Source organism: Lagopus muta, chromosome 1, assembly GCF_023343835.1.
Source record: "Lagopus muta isolate bLagMut1 chromosome 1, bLagMut1 primary, whole genome shotgun sequence".
Lineage (NCBI taxonomy): Eukaryota > Metazoa > Chordata > Aves > Galliformes > Phasianidae > Lagopus > Lagopus muta.
In genome coordinates, this window is record NC_064433.1 from 6,444,032 (window position 1) to 6,458,213 (window position 14,182).

Sequence of the window (14,182 nt, forward strand, 5' to 3'; positions counted from 1 at the left end):
AATTATTTCTGTTTGGTGCCCCACCTGAGTCATGAGGTAGAAGTTCTTTCCCTTGCCCCTTCTATATCCTGAAGAAGAATTAGAACATAGGATGTCAAATGTCAAACATCCAGAATTTGGTCAGTGTTAGAATTTAACTTATTTATGCTGCCTTAGAGCTCTTCTTTTGTGTAATGTTTTTTCACTTGTATTAATCAAATGGGATGATAGCAATGTCTTCTCAGTGAGTTTTTATATGTACTGGCATTACATACGTGGTATGGCTCCTGGCTTCCATCAGAATAAGAGGAGGTCAGAATGCACTGCATGAAGAGTTTTACTTCTTATTGAAATGCTTTTTTCTTTTTTCTTCCTTAGAATTGACTGAAGCTCTAAAAATGAAATAGAAGAAGTGCTTATTCCAGTTTTCCAAGTGTGGTTTCCCACAGAGACTGGATAATGTACTGAGGAAAGATAGGGATGTATGAAGCTCAGTTTAGGTTGCTGTACTTCTTTCTTTTTTTGAGTTATTTAAAGCGTGTGCACTCTGTGAGGGGCTGCAGGATGGATGTATAAGACTGTATGAAGTTTTTATGGTCTCTTGTATGGCTGTGAGGGCTTTGTTGTTTTAGAGCTCAGTGGGCTTTAACCTAGGAGTTACCTTTGGGTTACATTTGCAGATGTAGGTAGGAATAGCGTTGGCTTTAGACCTGTGCATCTTTAAAACGTCTGAAACACATACGAATACTTTCCTACTATTTTAAAGGTCAGCAGTCAGGTTTTTTTTTTTATTGTTTAAGATTAAGAGTGGAGCTTATGGCTTCTTGGCCGTTTTTCTCCTTTCTTATGCTTACAGTTGTTGCAATATCCTTTGTAAGTCAAAATTCTCAGTTCCAGCATGTAGCCTCACAGTGTGTCCTGATTCTGATGCAAGTTGGCTTGTATTACTAAGCTACTTTAAAGATTTTATTTGAAATGTTTTTAGAAACACTCTATAAAACCAAAAGTTAAGTGAGCAGTCACTCAAGTTCTGTGTTAACTATTTACATAAGACATTTACTATTATTTTTTTTCTTGTCTTGCTCTTGTTCCTTCTCCAGGCACCAGAGTTCCCAGAGTTTACAGCTAAAGTTGAAGAAGCCATCAGTTCCTTAGGTGGCAGTGTTTTTCCTAAGCTAAACTGGAGTGCTCCAAGGGTAAGAATGCTGACTCCAAAAACTAGTAGCAGATGCTATCGCACAGAATGTTTTGGTTTATCTTAATGCATTGGAAAATAGAGCAGACTAGTGAGCTTGATAAGGAAGGGAGTGATAAATGACATCAGTTAAGTTTGATAGAACAAATTGTTGTGGTGAATTAGAGCTCAGTGGTGTGGTGTTTGGTGAGCCTGATGCAAGGTAGCACTGTCTGTCTTACATAACATCCAGTTGTCTTTGCTCCAGGTAACAGTGTGGTGCCATGCTCTCCTCATTCAGGATATCAGCTGAGAACCTTACATGGGATGAAAGAAAAATAATTGTTTCTTCTCTTTTAAAAAGGCAGTACATTTCCCTCTAGCTGTTTTTAGGAGCTCTAACTATACCTTAAACAGTGGATGCCCTAAGTGATTTTGTATTATATTCTCGAGATTAGTGTTCAAGCATTCTGGGAAAGTGCTTGGAAGTGAGGCATGTACTTCATTTTTGAATAGGTTTGGTCTACTTTCAGCAGACTATTCATAAGAGACATAACTATTCTATGTTAACAGCTGATGAAGCTTTCCTCAAAATCCAAAAATCATTTTCTGTATGTGTGTCAACTGTTGCATAATGTTCAGTTCTGATAGATCAATAGCTTGCATTACTCTCTGCTAGAAAAGCTGTGTTTTTGGATAATCTTTTTTTTTTTCTTCCTGTGTAGGATGCTTACTGGATTGCAATGAATAGCTCTCTGAAATGTAAAGCTCTAAGTGACATTTTCCTCCTCTTCAAAAGTTCAGACTTCATTACTCGTGACCTCACTCAGCCGTAAGTAGATTTCTAGCAGCCTTATCTAGTTTAAAAAACAAAACCCTAACCCACAGAGGGTAGTTTGTCAGTACCTTGGTGTTCTTTACTGAAGGGTAACAATCAGTATTTGAGAAAAAGTTTCATGTTGTATAAAAGTTGTCCATCGAGTAAATCTCAAGTGCAGTAAGTAGTTGTTCTTTGAAACATTCTCCCATCTTCCTCTTTTTCTCCCTGCACCACACAAAAATAAATACCAGGGCCAGTTTACTGCAGAGAATTGTGAGGCAAATTATCGTCAGTGTTACTTACCATAAGTGAGTAATTTCTTGTAAACTGGAGTTTACCTAATTTCAGTGAACAGGAGAGAAGTAGGCTCCATTTTCTTATACTTAATTGGCTTAATTTTGATATGTAAGTGAGTGAAAAAAAAACAAACCAGGAAGACATACAGAAGTACAGCTTGTAAAATCACACCATTAGTGGTTAGGCCTTAGTTTTTTTTATTGAGCTGCTTTCTCAAGCAAGTGGTGTTTTAATGTTTTGGGGTGATTTTTCTTGTTTTTTTTACTTTGTAGAGGCTTATCAAGCACAGTAGTCTTGTCTTATGTAGGTAACGACCTGGTGAGAATTGTATTGTCTAAAACACAAAACCATTTGTATTAATGCAGTGCAACTCCTGCCTTCCTTTTTGATTCTTTTCAGCACTCCTTTCCCCTGTGATCTGTTGGTGCATTTGAAATAATGAATAGGTAACAACATCCTCATCCTTATCTCTGCATTTATGGAGTGCTAGCAGTGCTGTCAGTCCAATTCTGATACTGTGTCTTATGTTAGATATAACCTGTAACAGTATGAGGTGGAAAGGAGGAGAATGGGAAGGAGGGGAGATGATGTTGGAGTGATAAGACAGTTAGAGAAGTGTGTTAGACTGGGAAAACAGTTGGAACCACTGTGAATTTAAAGTTCTGGGATCACAGAGAATGAAAATGCTAAGAGATGCCATCTGCATTTCAGAGTTGCCCTACTAAGGAGCTTCCCTTTGTGATTTCCACTGATGGAAGGCCAGGCTGCTTGGCGTGATAACCCTTGGAGCAAACTGTCCTGATGTGATCTTTGTTGTAACTGCTTGTAGGGCTGGAAGTACCTCAGGGGTCTGAAAATATCTGTACACTTTGTGAAAAAATATCTGTTTCCTTTGTGAATATCTGTGGGTTTTTTGTATTCTACTGTCATAAAGCAATTGAGCAACAATTACACCAACCCCCCCGTTGGTGAATGCTTGTTTGGTTAACCCCATTCTAATGTTTGGGACACAGTCAAGTGTTTGGAAAGCACTGTGCACTTTTGAAAGCTGTGGCAACTCAACTTCTTTGTGTGTGCAGTCCTGTGCTTTTAGGTTATGCATTTAGATGGTAGAAAGGATTGGCTCGATTACCTTCACTGGGATTGCAATTGGTGCATTTTCTCATAGGGTTTTTATCTCACATCAGGCCAGCTTAGTGCCCCAGCTGTTCACCTTGACCTCTGCAGACAGCACTGACTTACAGAGGAGGCAGCGAATGCAGTCCTATATTGTGAAATTTCACAGCATGGGTGTTAACCTGAGCCATCAGTAATTTCACCTTAGATTCACACCAGACTAAAAGCAGTGCTGGCTGAGCAGCCTTTAGCAGGTATGTTCTCATCTACTGATCCTGCTTGGGGAGAAGTAACCTCCAGCAGAAAAGCTTCTCAGATTGTCCTACTCCAGTCCATTTGCACTCCTCTTCCAGAGTGCTAAAGTAGGATGCACAGTTGGGTAATGCAACTCAGCGGGTGGTAGGTAAACCAACCTCATGATGTGTTTGTCAGATTGTCACCTAATCCCAAGGTTAAGGTGAAGTTCCATTTGAGAAGCACTCCGTTTATTTCCCTTCCTGTAAGGTCTGTGAATTTGGGTGGAAATGGACCTTAAAACAAGATGAACATCTCATTGTAAAAGCACTTTGGTTTCTGTGTATCCTGTGAATAAGGAACAATTTAACCTGCAAATAAAGAACAAATTATCGTCTAGTCTCTGCATGATATATCTTAATTGCCAAGTTATTAATACAAAATGTCCCCATCCAAACACAGAAATAATTATTGCTGAGTTACAGAGGTGGGCTTAATTAAGCTATTGATTAGCTGCCAGCTCCACAGTCCTAGCAAGCAGAAACTAGAAGTGCAGTTGGCATAAGAACCAAAGCGCTGAACAAACAAAAATTGAAAACATAATATATCTAAATCCTTGGAGAGAGGCTGATCACAGTAAGGGATAGAGAAGGGATAGAAATGCTATGTTTCTGTTTTTTTCATTAATATTCATTGTGTTCTAAAAGCTTCTTGGCCTGCATAATTAACAGCTGAGATTTTTGTTTATTCTTTTTTCTGTTCAGTGGTGTTAACTTAAAAATATACTTCCTGGGTTGTGACACAGAGAAGACTTTACAATGGCAAGCTGAAGAACTGTTTCTTGATGTAGCATTGCCAGTGATGTGGGAATTAAAGCACTTTCTCTGCCTCTTTCTTCTCTTGTTTCCTGTCTGCTTCTCTGATATTGATCTATCTGTTGTTCAGGTCAGAGAAATGCCCTTGCTGCAGTTCTTAACTGTCTCCAGTTCTGAGAAAACTTCAGCTATGCAATACCTTAACACAAACCATGAAAAATACGGCCTTATTGCAGATACAGAGCGTGACTAGATAAGCTTTGACTATTTAAATGTTTGGATTTTCTCATCATGTTGGCACTTGTTTGGTTTAAAAGCTCAGAATGAGTTAACTTTCTTCTTGGAACAGCCATAAATTAGCAAAGACTTCAGAGCAACGTTCTCGTTAACGTAGTCATTGTTTCTGCTTCAAGTAAGCACTACATTTTACTTTGCTGAGTTCACAGGAAACTTGTGGGTGGTGTGATCCTTGACTTTCCAGTTTTTAATGTAGGCTTTCAAGAACTTAACATTGTGGTTGTGTGACAGAAGAAATCCCTTTCTAACAGGGATTTCTGTTAAGCGATCAACACTCCTCTTTTGAACAGGAAGTGTGCAGCTGCTACACAGCTTTCTTGCTAATTATTAGAACGTTTGGGCTGCATTTTGTTGGAAGTAAATACCCCCCCAGGCTGCTATAAACAGTAGCAATAGTTTTAATGATAGGGTAGTGCCCTTCAGAGATAGGCTTGTTGTCACTAATAAGCAGAATACAAACCTTAGGAATTTTGTTGAACCTGGGAGACCGTTTCTATGATTCTGCAGTGTAGTGCTGAGCTTTTCAGATCTGCAGGTGTCGCTGTTGGGGCGCTGAACCTCAGCATTTTTGTGGTTATTAAACAACCATCAGTAGAGATGAAATCAGATATCTGAAGTTCAACCTTGGTCAAAAGCAACCTCATGCAAAAGCTGTTCTTGGCAGGTACTGCACTTTGGCACAGGCAGAAGCAGGTGAAACCAACCAAACCTGGATCCTTGTTACTCGTAACTGATCACTTTCACAAAATGCCTGACTAAAGAGAGTCAAAAATGGCTCTGCTGACACTAAATGTGATTCCTTCAACTAGGAAGTATTTTTCTTTTTAGTAGGAAGTTGAGAAGCTTTTTTTCCCTGATGTGGAAGGGTGGCAGCCTGTGTTCTCCTGATGGAACATAGGAGGCAGCCTTGGCTCATGAAGAAGTGATTTGGCAATCAGGGTACCTTTTGCAAGGACAGTACTTAAGACTTGAATATAACATATTTCAGGATAAACAGTTCCATGTGAGGTGATGTGGAATATGATGCCTCAGACATTTTCTTTTCTTGAGGTTTTACTCAAATGCCCATTTTTTCCCTAGGAATTTGCAGTGCAGGTAGTAATATAGAAATATATCTTTAATTTTTTTTTATTAAGGTTTTAAATAAAACTACAAGACATCAGCTGAACCGTCTGGTACAAAGTGATTCTTGCAGCTCTCATATTGGTAATTGTTTATTGTGTGATGATAATCTCAGTTCATTGCTCTCATGGCATGATGGGTACTGGAGATCTTTCAAACCTTCTTAAGTCATTTTTCTTAGTGCTGCATGCTGCTTCGTGTAGTGGGTGCTGTTGTCAGCTGTATGCATTTGGAGATTAACGTGCATTTGCTACTTAAAAAAAGACCTTGATCATTCTCTTGTTGATATCTAAGTGTAAATCTGTAAACAAGCTGTTGACCACACCACAAGATCAATAAACAGCAGAGTTTAACTCCTTCGTGCTTACTAGTATTTAAAATGATAATTTTCAGAGGTTTCAGAAAAGGAAGCTGGTGCATCTCTTAATTTTGTGGTCCTCAGGTCTCTCTGATGCTCTTTGAGTTACCTCCAAGCCTGCAGAGGATGCAGTTGGAAGAAACTCTGCTTAGCCTTCTGCCTCTGATGTTGAAAAGGCTCTGTGCAATGGGTGAATTCAGCTGTCCAGACAGTTAATGCTGGAACAAGTTGCTAAGAAATAGAAAAGAAGATATCTCCCCCTCCCCCCCTTCCACCCATGTAGCCTCCACCCAAAATATCAATGCTAGCAAGGGTTAGTTTTGACTTTTTTATAAGGCTGTTTTTTGACAGCTGGGAAAGATTGCATCTAACTGAAATGGAGCAGATTACAGATACCCCAATCTCAAACATGGATTTCTCTGAAAGGTAATGCAGGTCTGAATGTGCAGGGACTAACACTGCATGTTAGGTTTTGGCTGCCTTTTTACCTGTAGTTTATGGTTATTTTGCTATGTGGGGAGTATTTTCTTGAGCACAGTAAGCAGATATGATTGCAATGGGGGGAATTTTTAGGATAGCAAAACTGCAAGCTCTCAGGAGTGTTTCTATTGCCTTGACAGATCTTAAATTGCTGGGAATATAAACTGTAGCTGTTATCTGTACACATAGACTTACGGATATGTGGTCTCTGATTTACTTTTGGAAAGCCTGCTCTGCTCTGTGTGGTGAATATTAAAGCCTAAACTAAAAATTTATTTCTTCTGGCAGCATACTGAGAAAGCTCTTAGGAGAGCCCTTAGCCTTAGATTGAAGGCTGGGCAGCGTGATGCTTTGCTTACAAAGTGTAAAGGCTTTGAGCAGCCACATCTTACAGTGCACTGCTTAGAGGAGAGATGTTAGGCTTCTGGATTGCTTAAATTCAGTGCCAAAGGGAGACTGGAGAAATGTTGCCATTTAAGACTGTTGCTCAGTAGTGACCCGTAGCACAGTTCTGCACATCAAAATAGTTTGTTGCCAGTATGGTCAGGAAGTGTGTTTGGGTGGAAGATTTATGCTCTCTTGCAATAATTCCTGTAATTTCAAAGGGAATTATCAAAACTTGCTGTGTAATAGCAAAAACGTATGTAGAAATTATCTTGGATATAACTGTCTCAGTTCTTGGTAGTTCCCGGATGGTGGCACACAGTGAGCTGCTCACAAGGACAAAACCTTGACATCTGCTTGCAGTTATGGAAGTGGTTTTGTTCATTTTTCACTCTCAGGAGATTTCTGAGAGTATTTCTTAAGGCTCTTTAACTTAGCAAAACACCATGCTGAGGAATCAGTAGTGTTGAGCAGCACTGCTTTGCATCTCCTGTTCATAGAAATGAAAGTAATCCTGAACTGCTGCAAGGCACAGTGATGTGTCTTGGTTATCTGGTTTAGGAAGTTAATGTTAACAATTTCATTAGTTTCCTTGCAGCATAGTTTCCTTAGTGCTCTTAATGTTCATTTTGTGCTTGAGAATCCAGTTATGCCTGCATATCAATAAAGACAAAAGGAGCAGCACTGTTAATTCGAGGAAAAAACTCAACCTTGAATAAGGTTTTAGCCAAAGTTCCTGTACAAATTTAGGCTTTTCCAAACTACATTACATCAAAAAAGGGCGATTGTTTATAATTGTGGAAAGCAGTTGTCTTGTTTTGTCTCTGACACACTGAAATTGCTTCCTTTATCTGTCTTAGAGGTAATTTAGCTGTGGATTTGGAATTAACATTTTTGGAGTAATTTTTCCTCACTGTGGCTAGAGCCTTATATCTAAAAGCATATTTTGGTGCCTGTGACTCTTCCAGGTTTATTCACTGTACTGATGACTCCCCTGATCCTCCCTTGAACTATGAGGTAAGACTTTCTCTATGATTCCTAGGTTAACTTAAGTGAATTACATGTGGGCAGGCAGCCACTTGTGCTTGAGTATGTGCCCAAAAATAATTTTTTTGTTTGTTTTGTGTTGCTGGGGAAGTGTGGTTGAGAACTGGAGGTCATTAAGTATTCATTTAGTTGTGGGTCAGAGTCAAGCTGAAGTTCAGATGCGTGAAGCTTCCTTGCAGCTTTCTGTTTTTGTCTGTCCAGTTTTGCCAGGAAGCTGAAGCTCAATAGCTGAGAGTTGTGTTTTCCTTATAATGTGTTTCTTGGGAACATCATGGCTGAGGTTACTAAGAGAAGCTAGCTGTGATGGCTGGGGTTTGTAGCTGATTACTAAGAACTGAAATGGTCTATATTATCTCATTAGGTATGCTTTCTGCTGCATTAAAATACTTTGTTAGCAACTCAGATACTGCATTAAACAGTTCTTGTGGTGCTGTCTGTTTTATGATAGCATCTAGTTATGTCTCTAATAATTTTTATGTAAATACAGCTTTTTGTCATCATCCTTTGGGTTTAAAAGGGCTTTGGGAAAGTGCATCAGCACTGTTTTGAAGCGCTATCTTAATGGGCTTTAAAGATACAGAAGAGTTTTTCATATTTACTTTGTAGTTTGGAACATTTGGTTATGGATTTTTTTTATACTGCAGTTGATATTGCTGGGGGTTTCCAGTGCCCACAAGCAGTAACTGAGACCCTTGAAAGAATGAATATATCTGAATGCTCCAATTTAGGAAAAGCAGAGAGTGCTGGAAATATGCTTTAATTATTGGGCATTCTCTTCTGTTCATGATAATGGTTTGCTTACTATTTTGTTCCTGTGTCCTTATTATAACCAGTTTGTGCTTTCAGAGGCATCACAGAATTCTGCTTGGATGTATACCACAATAGGGCTTGATCTGGTTAAATTAAATTGAATTCTCCCATCAGCTCTTTTGACTAGAGAGCAACTTTCTGCCAACTCCATGGCAGATTTATTGTGCCATGGTTTTCTGTTTTCCATGCTTTATCATTAACACAACTTAGAAGTTGTTTTATAAGTAACTTCATGTTTAAATTCTCTGTGCTCAGAGCCAGGTAAGCTGTGAGATAAAATTGGGTTTGTGGTGTGCTGTCAAATGTGGTTGTAAAAACCTCAGTGGCTGGAGGCTGTTGAGATGCTGGACTGTCCTCATGGTAAGAAAGTTTCTTCCTGTGACCAGTCTGAACTTTCTTCTTTCAATGTACAACTTCTCATCCTCCCGTGAAGGACTTCATGACCATCTGATGTAGTCAGTGCTAGTGGCCTGTTTCTGTGCAGTCACAGAGGGCTTATGAATATAACAGCTATACCCAGGGTCTTGGAATGTGGAACTCCAGATGTATATATTGACAACGTGGCACGCACCAAACATGTAACTGTGGGAAGAAGTGGCATTTACTACATTATTTTCTGGACATCAGTGTTTTAAGTACACTGGCCTTCAGAAAAGGGGGCTCTAAATTGGGAAATTATTGCCTATTAGGATGATTTTTATTTTTGCATTCTCATCATGTATAAATTAATGCTGGGTCAAATTCTTTCGAGTATTTCCAAAGATAATTGTATGAATTGATCTTCTGGGTGGCAGCCTTGCCTGTGGCTGTGGGATCTTTAAGGTCCCTTCCAACCCAAGCCATTCCATGTTTGTATGAACTGCAGGGTAAGATTGTTTTGTTGTCTGGTATAAGAATTAACATCAGAGATTGTCTTACTATTGCAGCAAAACTGTTGACAGATCTAGAAGATATCCCTGTTTAAAAAAAAAATAAAATGAAATTACCCTCTGAAACAATATTTTGTCATTTCTTTTCCCTTCATAGCTTGTTCTTCGCAAATGGTGTGAACTAATTCCTGGTGCAGAATTCAGATGCTTTGTCAAGGAAAACAAGCTAATAGGTGAGAATTAGAGATTAAATTATTAGATGAAGTTCTTAGAAATTTCTCTGATTTCTTGAATTGGTGCTGAATCTGAACACGCTTCTTCCTTATCACACTCAGTTTGGGAATTAATGTCTATAATCTTAAATGTGGCATGCCAGTTTTCTCTCTCCACAGTCTTTGAAAGCCTGCTGCCGTAGTAAGCCCAACATGACAGTGGGAATATTCATGGTTCTAATTGTTAATTCAGTAACTTCACCCAAAGGCTGTTTTGTAAGGGATTCCTTTATATTCAGGAGAGAATTTTAAATCATACCCAACCTGCAGAATGAATTCAGAGGCAGTTGGTTATGTTGATTAAATGTTACCACGCTTGAATGTTAAGTTCAGGAAGTTGTGGAGGCTAGAATACATCCATGGGTGCACCATGTGTCTGAATTCAAAATATATTTCATGTATTGCTTTAGATGTATTGAATAGCTTCTCCTGTGACAGGAACCTAGACAACTACTGCACATCCAGGTGCTTGAACTGAGGGTTTTAAATGCAGTTGGAGTGTCACTCTGGAGTTTGAATTCCTTTTTGATGTGCGCTACTGTGGAATCTTTAAAGGACGAACAGAAATGAAAATGGCACAGGATTGGACCACGTAGTAGTCCTTAACAAGAACCATTCTGCTGGAACTCTTCTGACAAAGTGTTGTAGCAGTAATGTTGCAAAGCTGTAATCCAGAATTGATAGGAAGAAAAGTGATTTCCTCCAAAAAAAACAAAAAGCAAGTTTGTTCACTTTTTGTCCCATACCTGTGTATTCAGAAGCACCAAGATGGGCACATGTAAGTGAGATGTCCAGGATTCCTCATAATGATACAGTGGGGAAGGGATATTATGTATGTGATGTTATGTAGTCCTCATTGTTTCTCCTGGCATCTTCAAGCACAGTTACTATGCTAGTACAGCACATGCCTTTTTGTACCTGCTAGGAGCTGTCAGTAATTTCTCTTCATCTTGTTCCACCTTATTCAGTCATAGGAATTTGCTTCCTGTCCTTTGTCTCTTGATCAGGTGTTCTATGAACTGCATGAAGACTTTTTGGGGATCTGCTGATCTGAGTGTTGTCTGTTCATGCCAATTGCAGGCTTTATTGTATTTCTTTGTAACAGAGTTTATTTTACTAATAGCTGAGGTTATCCATTAATCCTGCATTACTTAATGGTATTGATGTAACTTGTTGAAAGAGGAAGAGCAGAATCCTGACCTGTTGAGTGATTTTTATGATTCTATTCAGCCTGGAGAAGAGAAGGCTCCAAGGTGACCTGAGCAGCATTTCAGTATTTAAAGGAGACCTAGAGGAAAGAAGTGGACAGACTCTTTAGCAAGATCTGCTGTGATAGAGCAAAGGAAAACAATTTCAAGCTTAAAGAAAGTAGATTTAGGTTAGATATGCAGAAAAAGTCTTTTACAGTGAAGGTGGTGAGACACAGGAACAGATTGCCACAGATGTGGTGATGCATCATCCCTGGAGACATTCATGGTGAGACTGAATGGGGCTCTGATCTCACTGTAGATGTCCCTGTTCACTGCAGAGGAGTTTGACTAGATAACCTCTAAAGGTTCCTTCCAACTTAAATAATTCTATGATTCTGAGTGCTTCTAGAACACAACTGCCAGTGATATGCATCACTGTAATAAATGCTAAAACATTTGAAAGTAGATCTATTACAGAATGCGTATGTGTGCATAATATGTATGCTTGAGAAAGAGAGTGATATTTACTTTCAAATACCCCAGGGTATTTTACTCTGCCTAATTAAACATTCTGCACATTGCATTACTAAGTTTTGAAACCTGGGGAATTTACCAGTATGGGTTTTTTACAAGCACGCCAACTGCATTTCCTAAGACACTTCCAAGTTTTTTTCCACAATATGTTCCCATGTTCTTAAAATTAATGAGCCTGTCAGTCAAGCTAAGGCACAGTACTTGCAAAGTGTAGTGAGTGCTTTTCCAGTTAGATGTCTGCATCCCCTGCAGTGCTGCCATCTCTTGCTTTTTGCTTTTAGGCTTAACATTTGCAGTGCTATTCATAATTCAAAGTTCCGCTTAAGCTGTGAACTTTATATGGACTTCTTGAAAGAGCTCATCTTTGGAGGTGGTCAGCTTTGTCCTAAAGTAAGACTTAGTCTCTGTGTTTTATGTGTGGTTAGAAGAGTACACTGCTGTCACTAATGCATCTTCTGTGGAGGATTCTGGCTTTTTTTTCCTCCGTAAATACTACATGTTACTCATCTGGCGGTGAGGCATAGGTCTTAGTTTGACGTTTGTCCAGCAGAGTATTGCAGTGGTTTACGTTGACGTATCCTGCATGAGGACTTTTGTCATTTAAGATGCGAGTGTTTAATCCTGTTGATGTTGACATAAACTATCATCTTGCATTCAAACAAATGCCTGAATGGAGTGCTTGTGATGTAGTTGGGATGATTTATCTAATGTCTGAGACAGAAGAAAGCCCTCAGGTGGGCACAAAGATACTAGATAATATGTCACTTTAATTCTAGGATTTAAGGTTTCAATTCTTGTGTCTTATCAAACGGGTATGTGTTATTTCATGCTTAATGAGTAGGTTAAATGAGAATCTTTATGATACATTCAATTTTGTCCTCTTTGCTAATTGGCAAACCTGGCCTCTCCCCCTTTCATTTCACTCTTCCAAATGGAAGTGTTTTTCACTGGAGTAAACAGGATGAATGAAACTGAAAGGGCAAGACAACAAATGGAAATGTAAACTTGGGCAAAGAATACTTCTGAAACTCACTTAAAAATAGTGAGAGCATGTGCGTGTAAACTGAGGTTCACCAAACATAGGGCAGAACTGTACAAGGAGAAAGTTTGTAATGGCAGTGCTTCCAACACTGGAGAATAAAACCAAACAGCAGGTCATTGTTAACGGTTCAAAGCTGGGAGAACCCTGTCTTTTGAAATGGTGATGGTAATGTGTGTACTGTGACAACTGTGTGCTGTGTGAGCGTTTTCTGTATTTGTTTGTTCTTTCCGTGTCTGAAGCTCTTCATAATCAATTAAATTTTTTGACAGGTATATCACAGAGGGACTATACTCAGTACTATGACCATATCTCTAAGCAGCATGAGGAGATCTGTAGATCAATACAGGAGTTTTTCAAGAAACACATACAGTATAAATTCTTGGATGAAGACTGTAAGTATCTTCAGCCTTCAGTTACAAAAGGGAACATAGGTAGGGGAGGAGGGTGTTGGGGAAGGTTTTTAAGGACATTCTGCACTTGTAGTCACAAAGACTTAACAAACAAAAGATTTGTTTACTTGTGTGTTTGCTTGCTGTTTATTTTCTTTAAAGGCTTTTCCCCCCTTAGGCTTGTTTCTAAATAAGAAAAAAATCAGCATCTGAGTAACGGGATAAGAAATACTTAACAAAAGGCATTCAATACTAAGGAAAAATACTTATAAAGATGTTTTATGCTAAATATTGGTGTATTCTCTGAAGAAAAGATCTAGAAGTTTATTTTCAAGAACTTATACTAGTTTCTGTTAGAATATTGATGTACAGCATTTTGTCTGCTCAAACTTTGGAATGGTATTTGAAATTCTGCCATACCTAAGCAACCTAATTAAATCGACTCAGTTTGTAAATATGAAATCCTTTGCAAATTTTATCAGTAATAATCTCACTAAACCATGTCAGGAAACTAAGGTAGTGTTCTGTTGTGATGTGATCGAGATGGGTGAAAACTGAGGAAAGTTATATTGTTCTACATATTCTAATATAACAATAAAGTTATATTGTGGACCAACCCTCAGTTTAGTAACATGTGCACATAAGAATTGTCTTGTGTTGTCTTTCATAAAAGGTTGACTATTCAACCATCAGGTAAGCTCTGAACATGGTTAATAATTTTGCTATTTGAGTGCCATGGTTACTCAGATCTTTTCTGTCTGACTTTCTGAAAGGATTCCTTCTAATGCCAGTCTTTTTTTACTGACATTTAAAAAAAAAAAAAAAAAAGTGGCTCTGCATGATTCTTTTTATTTCAGTCTGGATATAATGCGTATAATTATTATACTAATTTATCAGATCTGTAGCCCTAACATTTTGAAGTAAAATCAATCATACAGATCTGACATGATTAC

General features: G+C 38.6%; 1 protein-coding gene across 1 annotated transcript in view; it reads left to right on the forward strand.

Annotated features, from left to right (window-relative positions):
• CDC123 (cell division cycle 123) overlaps nt 1–14,182 on the forward strand; it is a 36,855-nt gene that overhangs the window by 6,930 nt on the left and 15,743 nt on the right. Inside the window, exons 5-9 of the mRNA XM_048963233.1 lie at nt 1,080–1,175; nt 1,879–1,985; nt 8,045–8,093; nt 9,960–10,035; nt 13,110–13,232. Of these exons, the coding sequence (XP_048819190.1) occupies nt 1,080–1,175; nt 1,879–1,985; nt 8,045–8,093; nt 9,960–10,035; nt 13,110–13,232 (451 nt within the window). The remainder of the gene's footprint in view (nt 1–1,079; nt 1,176–1,878; nt 1,986–8,044; nt 8,094–9,959; nt 10,036–13,109; nt 13,233–14,182) is intronic.